Consider the following 19689-nt stretch of genomic DNA (forward strand, 5'->3'; position numbering starts at 1 on the left):
ACGGGGGAACAGCAGGCTCTGGAGAAGGAAGCAGAGTAGCAAGAAATCATTTGTCAATAATAATAGTTTAACTAAAGGGAAAGGAGCAGATAAAAGAATGAGAGATGGGCTGGTTATTATACTGTGGAGGTTTATTTTATTTTATTTTATTTTATTTTATTTTATTTCAAATTTTTTTTTTTTAATTTTTCTTAACGTTTATTTATTTTTGAGACAGAGAGAGACAGGGCATGAATGGGGGAGGGTCAGAGAGAGGGAGACACAGAATCCGAAACAGGCTCCAGGCTCTGAGCTGTCAGCACAGAGCCCGACGCGGGACTCGAACTCACAGACCGTGAGATCATGACCTGAGCCGAGGTCGGCAGCCCAACTGACTGAGCCACCCAGGCGCCCCTTCAAAATTTTTTAACGTTTATTTATTTTTGAGACAGGGAGAGACAGAACATGAACGGGGGAGGGTCAGAGAGAGGGAGACACAGAATCCGAAACAGGCTCCAGGCTCCGAGCTGTCAGCACAGAGCCCGACGCGGGGCTCGAACTCACGGACCGCGAGATCGTGACCTGAGCCGAAGTCGGCCGCTCGACCGACTGAGCCCCCCAGGCGCCCCTATACTGTGGAGGCTTAAAAGGGAAACCCATGGTTTCTCTGTGTATGATAGAACTTACTATATGTTCCACATCATGCTAAATAACTATGCTGTCTATTCTCAAAACAACCTTTTGAGGTCGTTGCTGGACTCCCTGTATACGAGGAGACTGAAGTTTGGAGAGACCAAGTAATTTGTATATCTGGAAGGCATTCACATAAACGTTTGCTTCAGCCTCAGGACAATTTGAGCTTTATACCCTGACTCTCAGTCCTTAAAGAATGGGAGGGATTTTTGTTCAGAACTGACAACTTAATGGGGAAACATTTCAAGCCCAGAGAAGACCAGTGCCATGGATGGAGCTGGGAGACCAAGGTCAGAGTCAGAACTGGGACCGTGCAGAACCGGAGGCGTTGTGCATTCCCAGATACGCAGCCCGGTGATAGCAGTGAAAAGATCTGTAGGTTTGTACCTCTGAACAGATTGGATGTTGAGTTTGCTAGCTGAACCAACAGTGTACCTTACAGAAAAATAAAAAGCTACAAGTCAACTGCATTTTATTTTATGTAGGAAGCCGAAGACTGGAATATTAATGCTGAACATGGGGGGCCCTGAAACCCTGGGAGATGTTCACGACTTCCTTTTGAGGCTCTTCCTAGACCGAGACTTGATGACGCTTCCTATTCAAAAGTAAGACGCGTGGAAACACCTGCACTTATTCCTAACTTGTGTAGTGCATCTTGCCTTACGTGTACATCAGTTCTATAGTTACAGAAAATAAATGGTTTTTGTGCATATCTGGTGGTGACTAGAGCAGCATCATTATTTTCCATTGTATAAGAAGGATATGATGTTGAGAGAAATGCAGGGGAGAGAGAAAGCAAGTTGGGGGGGGGCCTCTCCTTGAGCCCTTTCCTCCCTAGAGCTCTGGAAATGGCAGTTGTCTTGACACACCTGATGTCCCTTTAAATTTTTTTAAAATTTTATTTTAGGGAGAGCGTACAAGCGGGAGTGAGGGGCAGAGGGAGAGGGAGGGAGAGAGAATCTTAAATAGGCTCCATCCCACGACTCTGGAATCATGACCTGAGTCAAAATCAAGAGTTGGCCACTCAACTGACTGAGCCAGCCAGGCACCCCTGATGTCCCTTTAAAGATTGTTACCGATATATTTGTACTTGACCCTCAACAGCTGATTAATACTCAGGGAAGCAATGATTATTATTCATTAATAATATTGTGGCTGTCCTCTTCCTTTCAAGCCTCCCTCCTTCTTTCTTTTCTTTCTCTTTTAAAGTAGGTTTTTGTAATGAAAAATTTATACATGCACGTGATAAAAAATGCAAACAGCATAAACATGTTCACAGTAAAAAGCAAGTGTCTCTTTTCTTGAACTCCAGCCTCCCAGTTACCCACCATCGAGGTTACAGATGTTACCAGAAATACAGAAATCTGCAATTGTACAGATGAATTTCTGGTGACAATCCAGAAACAGTCCATGCATATCCAAGCATGTGCTTGTCTATATATCTATAAATATAGATGTATATGTATATATGCACATATATATCTCCCCTGTCCTTTTTAACACAGATGGGAATGTACTTATGTATGTTATTTAACACTTTGCTATTTTTTTTTAAAATTAACGATGTATCTTGGAGATTATTCTATAACAGATTATATAGGCCCGGTTTATTATTTTTTTCCATGACTGTATAGAATGCCTTGCCTGGTCATAACTTAATTTATTTAACCAGTGGCTCACTGGTGGACATATATGTTGTTTACAGTGTTGCAATGAACATTCCTGTGCTGTGCATTCAACTTTGCTCACATATTCAAATGTATCTGTGATTAATATACATTTTCTTTCTTTTTTTTTTTTTTTAATACATTTTCTTAAAGTAAGAGTACTTTTTGCTTCCCAATGTCTTACATATCCTAGTTCCTGCTAGGTGTAGGATCAGGAAGTATTAAGATAGTGGCTGGCCCGCATCTAGGGTCTGCGCCTGAGTGGTATCCTGAATCTTCAGGGTGAGTTGTGAGAGGAACTCGTGGGGCAGAGGTGGCTAATCCCCAGAGAGTGTTTTGTTTTCTTGTCTCTAATCGAGGCCAAAAGAGCTGGCTGTCGTCAATGACCTCAAGCCTCTATTTTTAAAGGCTTGATCTTCTTAGGCTCTTCTTATAATTTTGCTTATCTTTTCTATTGAGTAGTTTCTGAGGTTGCTAAGGTGGAACAAAAGCCACTTACCTACCTGTTAAATGATTTAGTAAGCTGGCACCAATCATCGCCAAACGCCGGACCCCCAAAATTCAGGAGCAATACCGCAGGATCGGAGGCGGGTCCCCCATCAAGATGTGGACTTCCAAGCAGGGAGAAGGCATGGTGAAGCTGCTAGATGACTTATCCCCCAACACAGGTACAGTGTTTCTTCACTAACATCTCAGTTTTGTTCTTTCAAAGTAGGTACAAAGTTCCAAATGCTATTGGACGGCACATGGAGTTCTGTCGGTTTGCGGGGGTTCCTACATGGCATGTGATCACTTAGCTCAGTTCTCGAGGCACTATCCTGGCCTTGGCTGTGGAGCCTCTTCCTTCCTTATGTTAGATATGGAAGAGCCCAAGGTTTGGAACATTGGTTTCAAAAGGAAGCTTGGTGTGTGTGTAAAGTTGGGCTAGGTTATAAGGAAGAGGCCACATCCCATGTATACAAGATGCGTATGTCATTGTTCTGGAAAGAAGTCTTGGGGCTGCTGTCACTGCCTTTTCTTTCTGTGTGGAGAGATGATTCGATCAACAGAGCAGAATTAGCTGCCGTCGTGCAGCCGCGAGACCGTAAGCATCTTCAGCGACTGTTCTCGGCTCTCGGCAACACCAGCTAGTGCGAGGTCCTGAAAAGAGGATTGTGTGTGTCTGGAGACTGTCCTCCGAGAACTGCTAAGGCAGAATAATAATGTGCAGAATGCAGCAGTCACTATAGGAATGAATTGTAAGTGCCGTGTTTAATTGCATTCCAGACGCCATTGATTGTGGGACCCACCATTGTTTTTATATATACTAAGACAAAAAACTCTGCCGGGTAGTTTTGAGACCACGTCTGTTGCGGGTGTGCACCAGTATGAGAAATGTTCAATCAAAAAATGTGCATGTTAGGACACATGAAATACATTCATTACAGATACATCTTGGGGCTTCCAGATCAGGACAGGCGTGTGACACAGTGGCCACCCTCAAGGACAGTGGCCCCACCAGGCAGGCCCAAAAGCATTTCCCTCTTCTCTGAGAAAACACCTCTAAGTGTCACCTCAAGCTGCTCTCAGAAGCCACCACATCCCATCGCACACAGGGACAAGGGCTGTAGCCCTCAGCTCATCTCACTTGGAAAATTGCTCAATCATGCTTCTGCGTATCGAGTTTGCTTCCTGCCTTGGCCGTGGCTCAAGGGCATTTCTTATTGCCGTTCAGCCACACGTCCCACAACGTCCCACAACGTATCTTGAAAATGTTAGACGAGAGACACTCACCCACCTGATAGAGAAGAAACCGTCTCTCTGGTCATTAACAGTTTATCACGATAAAAGGTTTAGTGTGAATCAGATCTGCAATTGCTCTGCTGTCTCCAGTGGACAGAGGAGGTGGCAACATGCCATTGTTTCTGTTGGCCTGGTCGTGCAGGCTCCATCACCATCGAGGACCCTAGCAGAGCTGTTAGAGTTGAAAAAGGAATGTGGATGGACGGCATCCTTCCTTCCTCCTCGCCCCTCCGTGCTGGGGCTGCTGGGTTGTCCGGACCAGACAGGCCAGCCGTGGCCCCAGCCTCCTGGGTTGGCCTGGAAAGAGTCCTATGGAATGACCTGGATTTAACCCACTGCCCCACTTACTATCAGACGTCTGATTATTCCCATCTGCGGCCATCTAGTACAAAGGAAGTTGCAATCATCTAGATTCTAGGATTATTCCCTGCTTTGGCAGGGACCAAAGAATAGTAATAATCCATTTCACATTTTCATAGTCAGAATTGTGAGAGTGATTTTTAAATTTTTTTTACTGTTTTTATTTATTTTTGAGACAGAGACAGAGCATGAGCAGGGGAGGGGCAGAGAGAGAGGGAGACACAGAATCCGAAGCAGGCTCCAGGCTTTGAGCTGTCAGCACAGAGCCTGACGCGGGGCTCGAGCTCATGAACCGTGAGATCATGACCTGAGCCGAAGTCGGACGCTTAACCGACCCAGCCACCCAGGCGGCCCTGTGAGAGTGCTTTTTAAAACATGAGTGATTGGTCATATGACCCTCTATCCTATAGAGACTTACGTGAAGAAGGGAGTTGATTCTTCACTATAACTTTGAGGATAAGTTTAGGGTGTCTGAGGCACCGGCAGCTCAGCGGCTTGCCTGTCCAGTCACTTTACTAATGTCCCAAGCAATCATGCTTCCTCCTTCCTCACGCCATTCACTTGCCCTTTTGCTCACTCACGTACCTGTTCGTTCACATATTCACTCCCACTTCCGTCCGTCCTTCCACCCAGCCCCACCACCGGGTATTTATAAGCACTGGCTACACGGGGGATAAAGTAGTGAGTGAGTCACACCCTTACCTTCATGGAGCTGAGCTTCCTGGTAGTTTTCACTGAGGCAGAGAGTAAATTCTCTAGGGGGCTGCTTTTAGTTCCTCTAGAACTTGGAAGTTTGTCCAGGGCCTGGTCCTGAGAGGGCTCTGGTACCGGTGACCCTGCGACCTATCGCCGTCCTCTGTGGTTCACGTTTGGAGCCCTGTGAGCAGGCAAGTTAAATTATTGCTGTCGCCTGCATGGTAGGTGGCCCCCTGACAGCTTTGGCACACCTGCTGTGGGGTTAAGGCTGTGGCGCTTAACGAGGCCCAAGAATGTCCACTCATTGATTCGTCAGTGGCACCTTGAGTGCTTCTCGGTCCTGCTTCTCGATACTGCTTCTGCTTCGATACTTCGGCACTTCAATACTGCTTTTCGTATTCAAAACTGCGGTTTCTACTTAGGAGCTCCCAGGCCAGTGGGAGGGACCGCCGCTGCAGGCTTGTCTGTTAAGTGACAGAGAGAAGACTCGTAAGACTTACCGGAGAGATGCTACGTACAACGAGTATGAGGGCCGGTGGTTGCACAGAATGCAGATGTAGGAAAAATGAGGTGGCTTCAAGGCTTGGAAACTGCCTTGGGGGAGCTTTGTGCCGAAGACCCAGATTCTCAGGGGTGGCTCTGTGGCTCCTTCAGGGGCTCGCCCACATTATCTAGGAAGAGATTCTGTGTACTTCACAGATGGCCCTGAAGCCCAGTCACAAAGACCCAGGTGCCTCACCCCCTTGGTATGGCTTTTCCTTCCCGCTTTCTGGCTTCTCTGCCTCTCCTCTGTTCCTGTCCTTCTTCTTCCTCCTCCCTTCTCCTACTTTCCTACAAAATTGTAAAGTATACTTTTTTTTTTTTTTTAATATTTTTAATGTTTATTTACTTTTGAAACAGACGGAGACAGAATGTGAGTGGGTTGGGGGCAGAGAGAGAAAGACACACAATCTGAAACAGGCTCCAGGCTCTGAACTGTCAGCACAGAGCCCGACGTGGGGCTCGAGCTCACCACCTGTGAGGTCATGACCTGAGCCGAAGTCGGATGCTCAACCGACTGAGCCACCCAGGCGCCCCTAAAGTATACCTTTAAACTGTGTCTATTTGTTTATTGGGAAAGATTCTCTTTCGGCAAAACAATGTGATGATAATGGACAGAAATGTTTCAAGCTCTCATTTTTAAAAAAAGTTTATTTTATCTGTTTTGAGAGAGAAAGAGAGGGAGAGAGAGAGAACATGCGTGCGGGGGGGTAGGAGCAGAGACAGAGAATCCCAAGCAGGCTGCACGCCGTCCTCACAAAGAACGATGAGGGGCTCAAACTCAATGAACCTCAAGATCATGACCTGAGCCGAAATCAGGAGTTGGACGCTTAACTGACTGAGCCACCCTGACACCCCTCAAGCTCTCATTTTTTAGGGAAGTAGTTGTGGCTTGGTGGCTGGTATAGAAATTGCAGCTTGCACTGGCTTTGCATAGAATTGACTACTAACTCACAGGGTCAGTTTTATGAGGGAATATAACTTGGAACTGGTTTCATGTGGCTACACCACATTATAGGAATTTAGGGAATACAGAAGGAAATAGATGAGAAGTGTAATCATTTCACAAAAGTAAATCTAAAATACATTCAAAAGATGATAGTTTAGTTACGTAGAATCTGACCGCTTTTCACGAAGCCGTACGTGCTATCCTGTAGAACTCTGTTCTTTTTTTTTTTTGTAGAACACTGTTCTTTACAGGATGCTTGATGGGGAGGAGGGTGGCTCTTTTCAGATGGGGCTGGCTTCCCCAGTCCTGGTTGTAGGACTTTAGGCAGATGACTTACCCCACGAAGCAGCATCTTGAAAATGGGGGTGGTAACAGAGCCCCACTTCTGGGATCATTGTGAATATTCAATACGATAATCCCGAAAGGCATCAGCCTGGGGCAGCGTACGTGACAAAAATTCCTTAACTGTGAGCGTTTAGTATTATTCGTCCAGGGCATAGGGCTCGTGATGTGATACAAATTAAAAAGCATTATGCTATATATTTCACACCTTTCTCTCAAAGAGTCATGCACAAATCAGACATTTGAACTGTTGTGGAGCTAAACTGATGGGCTGGAAATGAATGAATTTTCGCTGTTCAAAAATCCAATTCTGAGTTCTTTTTTTTTTTTTCTTTTCCTGGGTCTCACCAAAGACTGTTTGCTGGGCAGTGGCTCCAAGGGTGGACTAGGCTGGGCCAGTGAGTCGTGTGTTTTGGTCTCACCAGAGCAGATGTGCCCCCTGCCAGCTGTGTTGGTCAACATCCGTAGGCTATTTCTGTCCCTGTGCTCCTGCCGGTGACCTCCAGCTGCGGTGTGAAACCCATCCCAACTGGCGAGGGATCTTTGGGAGACATTTGTTCTTTCCTCGGGACAGGCCTGGTCAGAGAGGGAGCACAATGCCACTTGCCTACAGTCCGCTTGTGCAGGCCATCTTCAGTGAACAGTTTAGCCAGTCTTATCTGTTCCTTCCAGAATATTTTACTCACCCTCACTTCAGAGTGAGGCCACCACCCTGCCTTTATCTGCAAGGGTGTCCCCTCCACCTCTCTTGTCTGCAACGAACTCCCAGGCCCCAGGCATTGAGGCTGCAGCTTTTGGAAGGTGAAAAGAGAATGCCAGAAGCTGGTTGGCCTGTAGCCTTGGAGGATCTTATGGTAGAAATCTAATAATAGTATTAGCTGAAAGTAGATTAGAAAGGAAATTCCACTTCAGCCTCAGCTTAGATGCCCCAGAGCTCCTTAAAGATGGGCTCGATATGGGGTGCCTAGGTGGCTCAGTTGGTTGAACGTCCGACTTCAGCTCGGGTTGTGATCTCATGGTTTGTGAGTTCAAGCCCCACATCAGGCTCTGTGCTGACAGCTCAGAGCCTGGAGCCTGTTTCAGATTCTGTGTCTCCCTCTCTCTCTGTTCCTCCCCTGCTCACATTCTATCTCTCAAAAGTAAATAAATATTAAAAACCAAACCAAAACAAAAGAAATGGGCTTGATAGTGTGAACGTTGGCAGTTTTAGGATGAACCACATAGTCCTTGAATGCTCTCATTTGGAGTTTGCTTACGGAGTCGTGCCCTCTGGTGTGTTTCAACTGCAGTTCACCATTTTAGGCAACAGAACGTAAACTTGGTGGCCTAGAAAGGACAGACAGCTGAATATGATTCAGCTTATACCCCTTCCTTCCTCTTTTTGCGGTGCCCAGCCAGAGAATGTTGGACCAGCCATCCTTCCATGTGCGCACGTACTTCTCCCTCCCACTGTCTGCTCCCGTCCTTGGGAACTTGCGCCATCGACTGCCGGTTCCCCGTGTCCAGTCACTGTGGAATGTTTTATACAGATAGGTGAACAACGGGCGGTTCTCTTTTCCTTCACTTCAACCGGAATGTCTCTCTTTTCCTTCTTGGGGCAGTTTAGTGTCCTGTGCTTAGTGGCAGCCGCTGCTAATGCTTGGACAGTAGCATCACCTTGGTTCTGTTATTATTTAATGTTTATGTAGTGTATTCTCAGTATCCTCTCCGAGTGTGAGTTGGGCGTTATCCTATGAAATGACAGGTAGTGTGAGGAAACTTTCAGTTTTATGATTTTATAAATGCCTAAGAAATTGTGTGGCGGTGGGTACTTTAAAAAAAATTTTTTTTTTAATGTTTATTCTTGAGAGAGAGAGAGAGAGAGAGCATGAACAGGGGAGGGGCAGAGAGGGAGAGAGAATCTGAAGCAGGCTCCGGGCTCTGAGCTGTCAGCTCTGTGTGGGGCTCCAACCTACGAACCGTGAGATCATGACCTGTGCTGAGGTCGGACACTTAACCGACTGAGCCACCCAGGAACCCCTTGTGGTGGATACTTTTAAGATACAGGACAAAAAGATGGAGAAGGACAAAGGAGGGACAGGAGAAGGTGTTTGTAAGGAACACATGGGGAAGGAGTGCAAAGCTGTGCACTGAGCTGGGCTGTTTAAGTGCTCGGAACATTTATTTCAAATCTGAATCAGTGCCCCCAATTGTGTGTGTGTGTGTGTGTGTGTGTGTGTGTGTGTGTGTGTGTGTTTCAAAATATTTATTTTGAGAGAGAGAAAGCGAGCATGTGAGCAGGGGTGGGGCAGAGACAGAGAGAGAAAATCCCAAGCAGTCTCCATGCTGTCAGAGCAGAGCTCCATGCAGGGCTCAAACTCACGAGCCTGAGATCATGACCTGAGCTGAAACCAAGTGTCGGATAGTTAACTGACTGAGCCACCCAGGTTTTTTAACCCAGTTAAAAAAAAAAAATGTTTATGTATTTATTTTGAAAGAGAAAGAGAGCAATAGTGAGTGCAGGTGCAGAAGGGAGAGAGAGAGAAAGAGAGAGAGAGAGAGAGCGAGAGAGAGAATCCCGAGCAGTCTCTGCTGTCAGCCCAGAGCCCAACATGGGGCTCCATCTCATGAACCAAGCACAAGATCATGACCTGAGCCAAAATCCAGAGTCAGGTGCTTAACCGACTGAGCCACCCAGGCACCCCCTCAGTGCCTCCAGTTTAAGCTTTGTTGTTGGGTTTCCTTAATCTATTAAATGAGGAGAATCATTTCAGTCATTTGTTATCCACGCATTTCTGTTGGGTATCCCAGAGCTTAACTGGGCGACCTGGAATCTGAGGGAACAGGAGGAGGGAACCGCGGGTGGTGGAAACAGGCTGGGGGGCATGGAAGGGGGTAGGCTCTGGAGTTGGGGAGACCCACATTAAATTTCAGCTCAACCACCTGTGAGGTGTGACTTTGGATAGGTTCATGAACCCCTGAGAGTTTCAATTTCCTTACCTGAAAAATGGGGTATAAGTGAAAGAAAAAATACAAGCAAAGCCTCCATCAGTGTCTGGTATGTAAGAGGAGGCTGAACCTCAGGGATAAGTGTCAGTTCTTCCTTCCTTTGAGTCTCTCTTATCTCAGCCAAGAGCAGAGAATAAGGAACAGAAGCTTGAATTTTAAAAACTGCCATGCTAATTAAGTAAAGGGGTGTGTGTGTGGCAGGATGGGGGGTGGGGGAGCTGATCCCAGAAAATAGTGATTAAAAGTCCACACACTAGCTGAAGACTGGATAAGATCCAAGGAATATTCTAAACTTACCCACATTATCAGCCTCAGAGGAAATTAGGTTAACTGTTCTTTGTTCCGGGCTTCGCATTATGTTTGGCGACTCCAAGGAATCTATATAAAGATTAATACTTTCTCCTCTCCACACATGCTTTCTAATAGCCCCTCACAAATACTATATTGGATTCCGGTATGTCCATCCTTTAACAGAAGAAGCAATTGAAGAGATGGAGAGGGACGGGATCGAAAGGGCTATTGCCTTCACGCAGTATCCACAGTACAGCTGCTCGACCACAGGTGAGCCTTCCCCTTGGCAGCGGGACGGTGGGTAGGGATGGCCCCGGCAGTGGTAGCCGGGGGACCTGGGTGCGGAAGGAAAGGATAAATCATTTTCAATTTGAATGGCAAATCCAGCCCGTCTGCTTTAAACACGAGAGTTCAGGTCAGTCCATTTGAAATCTCATGGTTCATCTGTCCCCTGAGTTATGGGCCAGTCGGCCGGGAATTACAAACGGTGGGTGGAAGGCGGTCTGCTGCTGGTCCTTCAGTGCAGTTGTGTAATGGATCAGCGATGAACCTTAAGCCGCTTTCTATGTTTGCGTAATAAACCTTACTTTGATGGCAACCCTAGTATTCTTATTAACGTAACAGAGGTGATGGCTGCTTCCATTTTGAAAGTGGAGGTGCCCAGGTAGCACTAGAGATATTGGTGTGTGTTTGCGTTAAGCTTCATTTGTGGGCTGACTTACTGGTTAAACCAAAGCCCAGCCCGAGGTGCCCTTTGTAAACTTCTCTCCGCGTTCTAAACTTTGGAAAATATTACCGTGTGTTGCTTACTATGTATTTAGCTGGAGCTGGAGAAAATAATCATGTGTTCTGTTCTCTGTATCATTGGTAATAGGTAAAGCTTCTTACTGTTGCCCACAAATACATTTGTTTGCCTTCTGTTTCAAGGATGGGGATCAGCATATTTTTACTCCCAGATTGCTTTTGGATGTTGGTGCATCTTATTTCTATAACTATAAAGAAAAACAAAAGGCTGTTGGAGGAAATATTCAAAAGCTGTTGTGTGCCTTAAATGTTTGTTCAGAGCCCCTATGAAAATGCCTGAGTTTTCAGACACCCTCAAGAGTTTGAGCTGTGACTTCTTTTGGAAATATACCTCTACAACTTAAAATGTCTGGTAACATGTTATTGGATAATGAATCAGATTTTATAAATTTCTAAGCATACTTTTGCGTTGCTTTAAAAAATATACCTCAAACGTAGATGTCTGCTCTAAAAATCAGACAAGTTAAGAAGATGATTATTTGTATGACAGAGGATTGACTACGGGTTTCATTTCACAGCTGACTCTACCAGTATGTTTCAGGTGTTGGTGAGTTTTACTGGTACATCTCTTGCGAGAGGGCAGGTACATTTCACTTCTGAGACGCGAAAGCTCTTAGAAAGCACATCCATTCTTTGAGACCACAAGAGTGTTGTTTACCCGTTGTGTCATTTAGACACACACATTGTTGGGGCACAGCCAGTATAGGCTATGTATCAATCACATACAATTGTTTTGGTTCTGTTTTCCGCTTAATTACTACTTCTGCTAGTTTAGCAAATGTTTCTGAGTGGCCCTGAAGAACTAATGTGGCTTCCAGAAGTCCTTTTGTGGCTTCAGAAGTCTTGAAAATGATATTCACCTGTAAAATGTGGCCTGCAGTATGAATGTGATGGTGACTTCTCCAGGATTTCTGGAGAGATTGTTTTTGAGCCTGCAGCAGACTCAATTTGGATTTATCTGACTCGCTGTATTCCAGAATGGAACTCATTTATCTTTCTGAAAATTAAGTTTTAGGTTAAGTGTACATTTGATTTAAATATGGCTGTATCCTGGCTAGTATTTTATTTTATTTTATTTTATTCTTATTTTTTATGTTTTTATTTATTTTGAGAGAGAGGAAGAGTGTGAGCAGGGGAGGGGCGGAGGAAGAAGGAGAGAGAATCTTAAGCAGACTCCATGCTCAGCATGGAGCCTGACGTGGGACTTGATCCCACGACCCCTGGGATCATGACCTGAGACGAAATCAAGAGGCCGACACTTAACCCGATTGAGCCACCCAGGCACCCTACCGGCTGGTATTTTAACATGGAGACATATCAGATTCACAGTCCTCGTAGTTAACAGAAACCAGAGGATGGGTATTGGGAAGCAAGGAAACGCTTTGGAACATTTGCCCTATGTTAAGATTGAGGAAGAGGCTCTGTGTTAGGGTGAGTTGCATAGGATTAGCCTTAGCCCCAGCGCCAGCTCCACTAGGCCAAGAAAATGTTGAATTGTGTGGGTACCACCTGCCTTCCTTCAGTCTTTGAGTTTTTGTGATTTTGACCTCTTGGTTAAAAAGACAAGTTTTGGGGTGCCTGGGGTGGCTCAGGCGGTTAAATGTCCGACTTCGGCTCAGGTCATGATCTCACGGTCTGTGAGTTTGAGCCCCACGTCGGGCTCTGTGCTGACAGCTCAGAGTCTGGAGCCTGCTTTGGATTCTGTGTCTTCTCTCTCTCTCTATGCCCCTCCCCCACTCGCACTGTCTCTCTCTCTCTCTCTCTCTCTCTCTCTGTCTCAAAAATAAGTAAACACTAAAAAAAAATTTTTTAAAAGACAAGTTTTGTTAGAGTACTTGTAAGGAGTTGGTCTCCATTTAACTTACTCTGGGAAATGATGAAAATCTTGTAGAAGCAGGTAGAAATAAAGAATGCTCACATAAACCTTAACAGTCTGCTCTCAATAAGATAGTATTCTTATCAACAAGTCATTTAGGGGCACCTGGGTGGCTCAGTCCACTAAGTGTCCAACTCTTGATCTCAGCCCAGGTCTTAATCTCATGGTCGTGAGTTCAAGCTTTGTATTGGGCTCCACACTGGGTGTGAATCTACTTAAAAAAAAAAAAAAAAAAAAAGAACCCAAGTCACTTTAAAAGATGGCTGTAAAGCTTTTATTGTAACGTAGAAAATATGAATCACATCATATTAAGTAAAAATATCCTAAGTACTCGGGATACAAAATTGCATACATACTAAAATGACAACTTCGTGAAACAAAATAGCTATAAAGGAAAGTAACTAGAAAGAACTATGCTGGAGTAAAATGATGAGTGTATTAGCATGCTGGGTCATGGCCAGTTTCTTTTTTCCTTTCTTGCCTACCTCCTACATTTCCTGCTGGGGTTGATTACCTTCATAATGTGTGTGTGTGTCGGGGTGGGGTGGGGGAATTAACATGCTTTTGGTTGTTACAACTGGTCTCTGCAAATAGCGACTGCTCATATTTCATAAATACTCTGCTGTCGTGTTTCTCACTAGAAATGGCCTCACTGGTCTTTGAAAAGCCATTGAAATTGATTGCTTTTTAGTGATCTACATTTGCAGGGTAGTTAAATCTATATGCATTTTAGAGCATTGAAATAACTGCGATTAGACTGATTCAGTATAGAAGCAGTTACCTATCTTGACCTTACTGCCTTCCCTAGTCTGTTCTTTATTTTCGCTATAATCAACGCACATCTACTACGTGGTCCCCTGTATGTTTCAGGCAGCAGCTTGAATGCCATTTACAGATACTATAGTGAAATGGGAAGGAGGCCTGCGATGAAGTGGAGCACAATTGACAGGTGGCCCACACACCCCCTCCTCATTCAGGTAAGCCAGCCCCTGCCAGCAGCTTCCGTCAGCCCAGCTTCCAGCGTGGGTCAGGTTCTGGTCCCTGCCTCGTTTGTGGCGTCCCTCTGAGCCTTACCGTTCTTTTGCTTAAATGGTGTGCTGGGATTAAAACACAGTATTAGAGTCTTCATTTATTATGACAAGAGAAAATAATTATAAAGGTTTAAAGGTTAGAGTCTTTCCTTTCTTCACATTAACAGTGTTAGTTCCAAACTGTAGCAGAATTGTGTCCTGAGTTTTGTGTTTCCCAATAACCAGGACATTAAAGGTTATACGAAGTGTTTCCGTTAATTTACATAACTGGGTGACCAAGAGATCCTGTATTTTCTAAAGCCTTTAAAATGACAAAATGTTTGAAAATTTTTTAAAGGTACTAAATCTACACATTCTGACATGAAAGTAGATTTAACATTTCAATTGAGAAAGTCATGTATTAGAAGAAATTTCACATTTTGCCTACACAATTATATTTCCATCAACAGGTGCTTGATTTTTGGAGAATCAGTTAAAACTATAATTCAGAAGCCAATAGCTTTGAATTGGTGTTATTATATCCTTTTTTGCCATTTGTACAAGAGTAGTATTGGTAATTACCCTAAAACGTACAAATATAGTTTTTTTCTGTCCAAGGACGCTTCTGCCTGTGAGTTAGTTTAGGTAGGAGACATATTAAGTGATTCGGGTTTCATCCAGTCTGTTTCACTCTGTGGACATTCTGTGGAAAGATCCCAGGTTAACATCTTTTTTAAAAGCCTGGAGTCGCTTAAAATCTCTACCACTAGATGGTGCTAGACATTGTTTAAAAGCAGGCCTGCTCTTCCCCTGGAGCAGGCCAGGTTCCTTGGGCACCAAGGTGATGTCAGGGGTTAACACTTAGATTGAAAAACAGTTTTAAGTGCAAATGAAAAGAAGGTGCCTTCCCTTAGAGAGAGGTGTGGTTGTGGTCTCAGTGCCCTTTGCTGTACTGCTGGGTCCAGAAAGCCCCGTATGCTCTATTTTGCTCCCGGAGGCCTGTGGGTGGGAATGAGGGGTTTCAGGTCAGCACCGACATGTGGTAGCAGAGAACGGAGGGATCTGCACAGCATCTGCCTGCCCTGATCGAGTGAGTAATTAGATTTGCATTAAAATTCAGCCCTTTGAAAAGGGGGGAAGCAGAAAGATGGAAAGGTCTCTTAACTGAGGAAGTCTCCCTTCACAAAATGAAAGGGAATTTTAGAGGTATTTATCTGCCCTCCTAGATGGTGTGATTGAAGGCTCTGAGAGCCGCCTGCCTCTTTCATTCTGCAGAGAGATCGCACATCGAAAATACCGCAGATGGATTTGGGATGATTTAAGTAGCACTTCGGCTGGCCCATGGCTCCTCAGTTTTGACGGTGTTAGTGTCTGTTGTAAGCCGTAACAAATTGTGTTTCTTTTTTTTAAAATTTTTTTTTTCTCAACGTTTTTTTTTTTTTTTTTATTTTTGGGACAGAGAGAGACAGAGCATGAACGGGGGAGGGGCAGAGAGAGAGGGAGACACAGAATCGGAAACAGGCTCCAGGCTCCGAGCCATCAGCCCAGAGCCTGACGCGGGGCTCAAACTCACGGACCGCGAGATCGTGACCTGGCTGAAGTCGGACGCTTAACCGACTGCGCCACCCAGGCTCCCCAACAAATTGTGTTTCTACTTGTAGTTCTGTGAGCTGAGAGAAGGAAAAATACTAAGATTTTTGGGAAGTGGAAGTTTATAGATAGGCTTGATTCTTAACATTATGTAAATGACACAAGGAGATTTGCTATCCAGCAGAAACTTTAAAAAAAGTCAAAGCCTCAACTAATTTGAAACTAAAAATAAAGTTAAAAACTAACACTAAAAATACTCTTACTCTACGTTTCTACCTGTTATAGGTAGTAATTACTTGAAGCAGTCTTTTTACTACTGTTATCTCTAATATTGCTGTTTATCTAGCTGCTGGGGTAATTGGAGTAAACACAAATTCTAGTCTCCTATGTAAACTTGACAGTGGGCCTCCTTACCTAGGCCACTGTCCCTCTAAACATGATCCTTTCTGAACGTCCTTAGTGTCCAAACACTGCAAAAACCACTGGTTTTGTGTATGTCTAATCTTACCACATTTGCTCTGTAGATAAATTATAAATTTTGAAAAGGAAACTCTCTAGGCACCTTCTTGTACCTTAGCGCATTTATTTACCAAACTTTGAGCGTTTGGGAAGGTTAATAGTATCTCAGTATTGATTAGGGAATTTATTTGCCCTTCTTATGGTATTAGCCATTGATATGTCAAAATACCAACACAGGCAAATGTACGCGGTCCTGGTAAATCGTCCTTTATACTTTTTTAAAAACCGTTGCATTTGGAAATCAGTTTAAACATGCAGAAAAGTTACAAGACTAAGTATAGTACAGAACTCTACTCTTTGCCTAGATTCATGGATGGTTAACACTTATTCCACTCGCCAGCGTTTGCATCCTCTGTGTGTGTGCATGTGTGTGCATATATACATGTTTTTTCCCCGAACCTTTTGAGAGTAACTTGCATCTATAAAATCACCCTTTCCATCGAAATAGCAGGAATAGTCTCTTCTGTAACTGTGACACAATATTCAGCCTCAGTAAGTTTAACATTGATACTTAAATTTATCTAATCTGCACTCATATTCCAGTTTTGTCAATTGACCCATTAATGTCCTTTGTAGCATTTGCTTTATGAGTTAAATGACAAGGAATGATTAAAGCGCGAGATGAAAGAAAGCCTCTTCAGATCGGGTATTTCAGCACCTATTGATGTAAATCGGAAAGAGCCAACTAGACGGAGGGAATTAACTGGTCTGGTGGACAGAGATTTGGAGGCGGAGGCGGGCCTGCCTTGTAGCCCAGGTCCCGCAGATGTGACTGAATGGGCCCCCACGTCGGCCGCCTCTTCCCCCCTCTGTGAATTTAATGAGAGTTGTACAACCTCTCGTCTGTTGTTATGAAGGTCGTTATGAAGATTGACTTAGCGAGGATGCTGGGCTCAGAAGGAAAAGGTCGTAAAAATAGAATAGTATTTTCTTATTCCTCTACTATTTCTGTCTAATGTGTTTTAATGTGATAGGCCTGAAAGCCAAACTAAGGAAGATTTAGAAAGACCCCGTAAGCTGTTTTCCTGCTAACCGAGCAAATGAGAGATCTTAAAACAACTTCTTCCCATCTGTGTTTCCTTTCCATCTGGAAGTGTGCCCTGTTCCTCCCGAGGGGAAGCAGATCCAGAGCGTTCATTTTCAGTGAGCCATTAGCGAGCTTTAGAAGTTTCCCATCAAATTCCCTAGGCCCCTGAAACCGTTACGAGCCATTTTGATGATGAACCACGGCAAGAGGAGACTGTACTGTTGGCAATTTTTTAAAAAGAGAGTTCCAGTTTTTGAGGGTTGCCATGAAATTTCTTGTTGTACCTCTCATTTCAAAAATATTTTCTTTTCCTTCCATTTCTTTCTTCCCAACTCCTTCTGACCCTCCTTTCTTGCTGTTCCCGCAGTGCTTTGCAGACCACATCGTGAAAGAACTGGACCACTTTCCACCTGAGAAGAGGAGTGAGGTGGTCATTCTCTTTTCTGCTCACTCACTGCCCATGTCTGTAAGTAAGAACGTTTTGTTGGATGACCTAGCGGTAGAGGATTTCTGAATGCGTAAACGGGACCCACCTTCCAGAACATCCTGAGCCCAGTGCAAGGACGAGTTCTAAAATCTCAGACTTCACCTAGGTGCTACCTGTAACTAGACTCATTCCTGGAAACCGAATAATAATTCATTCAAAGTATAATGTTGTGAATAAATATTGTCTTATGAAACCTCTTTAAACGATAACTTGGCGGTGGGTTGTAGAGGAGTTTTCCTATACGTGAACAGGTGGAGCAGGTAGAGGAAGGCTGCTGTTACCTGCCCCGTTGGAGGAGCACACCCGATTTTCAGTCAGTATCTTGCACTGAAGAGCCTCCATTCACACTCCATCCTGTTCTTTTGTCAAGACTTGACAGGGGCTGTTTGAACTCCAGGAAATGATTACAGTTTCTAATTTGCTGAGACCAGAGCCCACGTTTTAGCGAGTGAGTATGGCATGTATCGAGTGGTCATCTGGTTATTCCCTAGTTTATCACGCTGCGCCGGGTGTTCTCGAAAATACCGCCTGTGTGCCTGAGCTGTCGCCCGTTTGCCGACGAGAATGATGGAGCCAGTGCGCTGCAGGGTATAGAGATGTGCGTGGAATAAGCGGCCACTTTCATCAGCTCAGAACTATCACTATGCCCTAAGCACATTGCTTTCAAAGCCAGAGAGGCGAAGAATTACGTCTTCGTAGGTGTTAAGGGTTTAACTCCAGAGTTAATGGAGTTAACCCCAGTGCCTGGGGCCACCCCTCTAATCGGTCTTTACTGCCACCTGGTGGTCACGGGGGTCGAGCCCTGACAGCTCTCCCGCTCCTGCGTTCAACGGAGCAGGTGCCGGTGCAGCTGGAGGAGGCTTGGGAGTATGTTCCTCCCTTCTGGAAGCCTGCCTGTTTTACTCTAACAAGTTCATACTCTCTCTTCTGGTATCACGCAAAGCCTCTTCGCGTGCCCCTCCGGCCGCATCCTTTTCACAGCTGTCCTAGGTGTGATGGGGCCGTGTCTGACGTGCCGGACGGAAGCTCTTGGGCTGGAGGGGGTGAGGTGGGGGGAGGGGGGGAGAAGGAAGCACGTTTTTGCACGTGAACGATTCCAGGTGCTGCCTTCCCTTCCCTCAGTCACTCCCCCATCCTGCCCTCCGGGCCCGGGCACCCTGTTGCCAGGCTTCTCTGCTGCGCGGGCTCCCGTGTGGGACCGGGCTGTGCCATGAAGTCGCGAGGATGAGGGAGGGTGGGGAAGACGGGGACTGTCAAGGAAGCAGACTGTTCTAGCAGGCTTCTCTTTTCCCCTGTACTTACTGCTGCTCACCCTTCCTTGATGACTTTTCAAAGACTTACTATTTGGAAGTAATTTTGGACTTACAGAAAAGTTGAAAAATAGTACAGAGGGTTTGTGGGTATATGTATAGACATATATATATACATATACACACACGTATATACATATATGCATACATATACACACACATACACCCTTCCCTTTGCGTCTCCTCATGCCAGCATCTGCACAACCGCAGTTCGGTGACCCAGACTGGGACCCTAACAGCGGTGCACTGCTGTGAGCCAGGGGCCAGGCTTTCTCAGGCTTCAGCATCGTGTCACGTTGTTATGTCTCCTCGGGAGCCCCCAGTCCCTGACAGTCTTCACGCTTTTCTTGTCTTTTGTGACCTTGATATTTTTGAAGAATGACTTCGTGGAATGTCAGTTATTTTGCATCTGGATATGTCTGGCATTTTCTTTTTTTTTTTTTCTTTTAATTTTTTTTTTTTATAATTTAGTTCTAGTTTATAATTTAGTTAGCATATAGTGCAACAATGATTTCAGGAGTAGATTCCTTAGTGCCCCTTCCCCATTTAGCCCATCCCCCCCCAAACCCCTCCAGTAACCCTCTGTTTGTTCTCCATATTTAAGAGTCTCTTATGTTTTTGGCCCCCTTCCTGTTTTTATATTATTTTTGCTTCCATTCCCTTGTGTTCATCTGTTTTGTATCTTAAAGTTCTCATGAGATTTTTGTCTTTCTCTGACTAATTTCACTTAGCATAATACCCTCTAGTTCCAAGCACTTAGTTGCAAATGGCAAGATTTC

The 19689-nt window shown here is 44.9% G+C and overlaps 1 protein-coding gene across 3 annotated transcripts in view; it reads left to right on the forward strand.

Annotated features, from left to right (window-relative positions):
• FECH (ferrochelatase) overlaps window positions 1-19689 on the forward strand; it is a 37632-nt gene that overhangs the window by 10699 nt on the left and 7244 nt on the right. Inside the window, exons 3-8 of one of the 3 annotated variants that reach the window (XM_058691980.1) lie at window positions 921-1051; window positions 1158-1277; window positions 2859-3007; window positions 10423-10557; window positions 13838-13944; window positions 17481-17579. In XM_058691980.1, the coding sequence (XP_058547963.1) occupies window positions 921-1051; window positions 1158-1277; window positions 2859-3007; window positions 10423-10557; window positions 13838-13944; window positions 17481-17579 (741 nt within the window). Of the gene's footprint in view, window positions 1-920; window positions 1052-1157; window positions 1278-2858; window positions 3008-10422; window positions 10558-13837; window positions 13945-17480; window positions 17580-19689 lie in introns of those variants that run through there. The other 2 variants (XM_058691978.1, XM_058691979.1) reach the window with 2 other exon arrangements.

Source organism: Neofelis nebulosa, chromosome 11 (assembly GCF_028018385.1).
Source record: "Neofelis nebulosa isolate mNeoNeb1 chromosome 11, mNeoNeb1.pri, whole genome shotgun sequence".
In the NCBI taxonomy this organism is placed as follows: domain Eukaryota; kingdom Metazoa; phylum Chordata; class Mammalia; order Carnivora; family Felidae; genus Neofelis; species Neofelis nebulosa.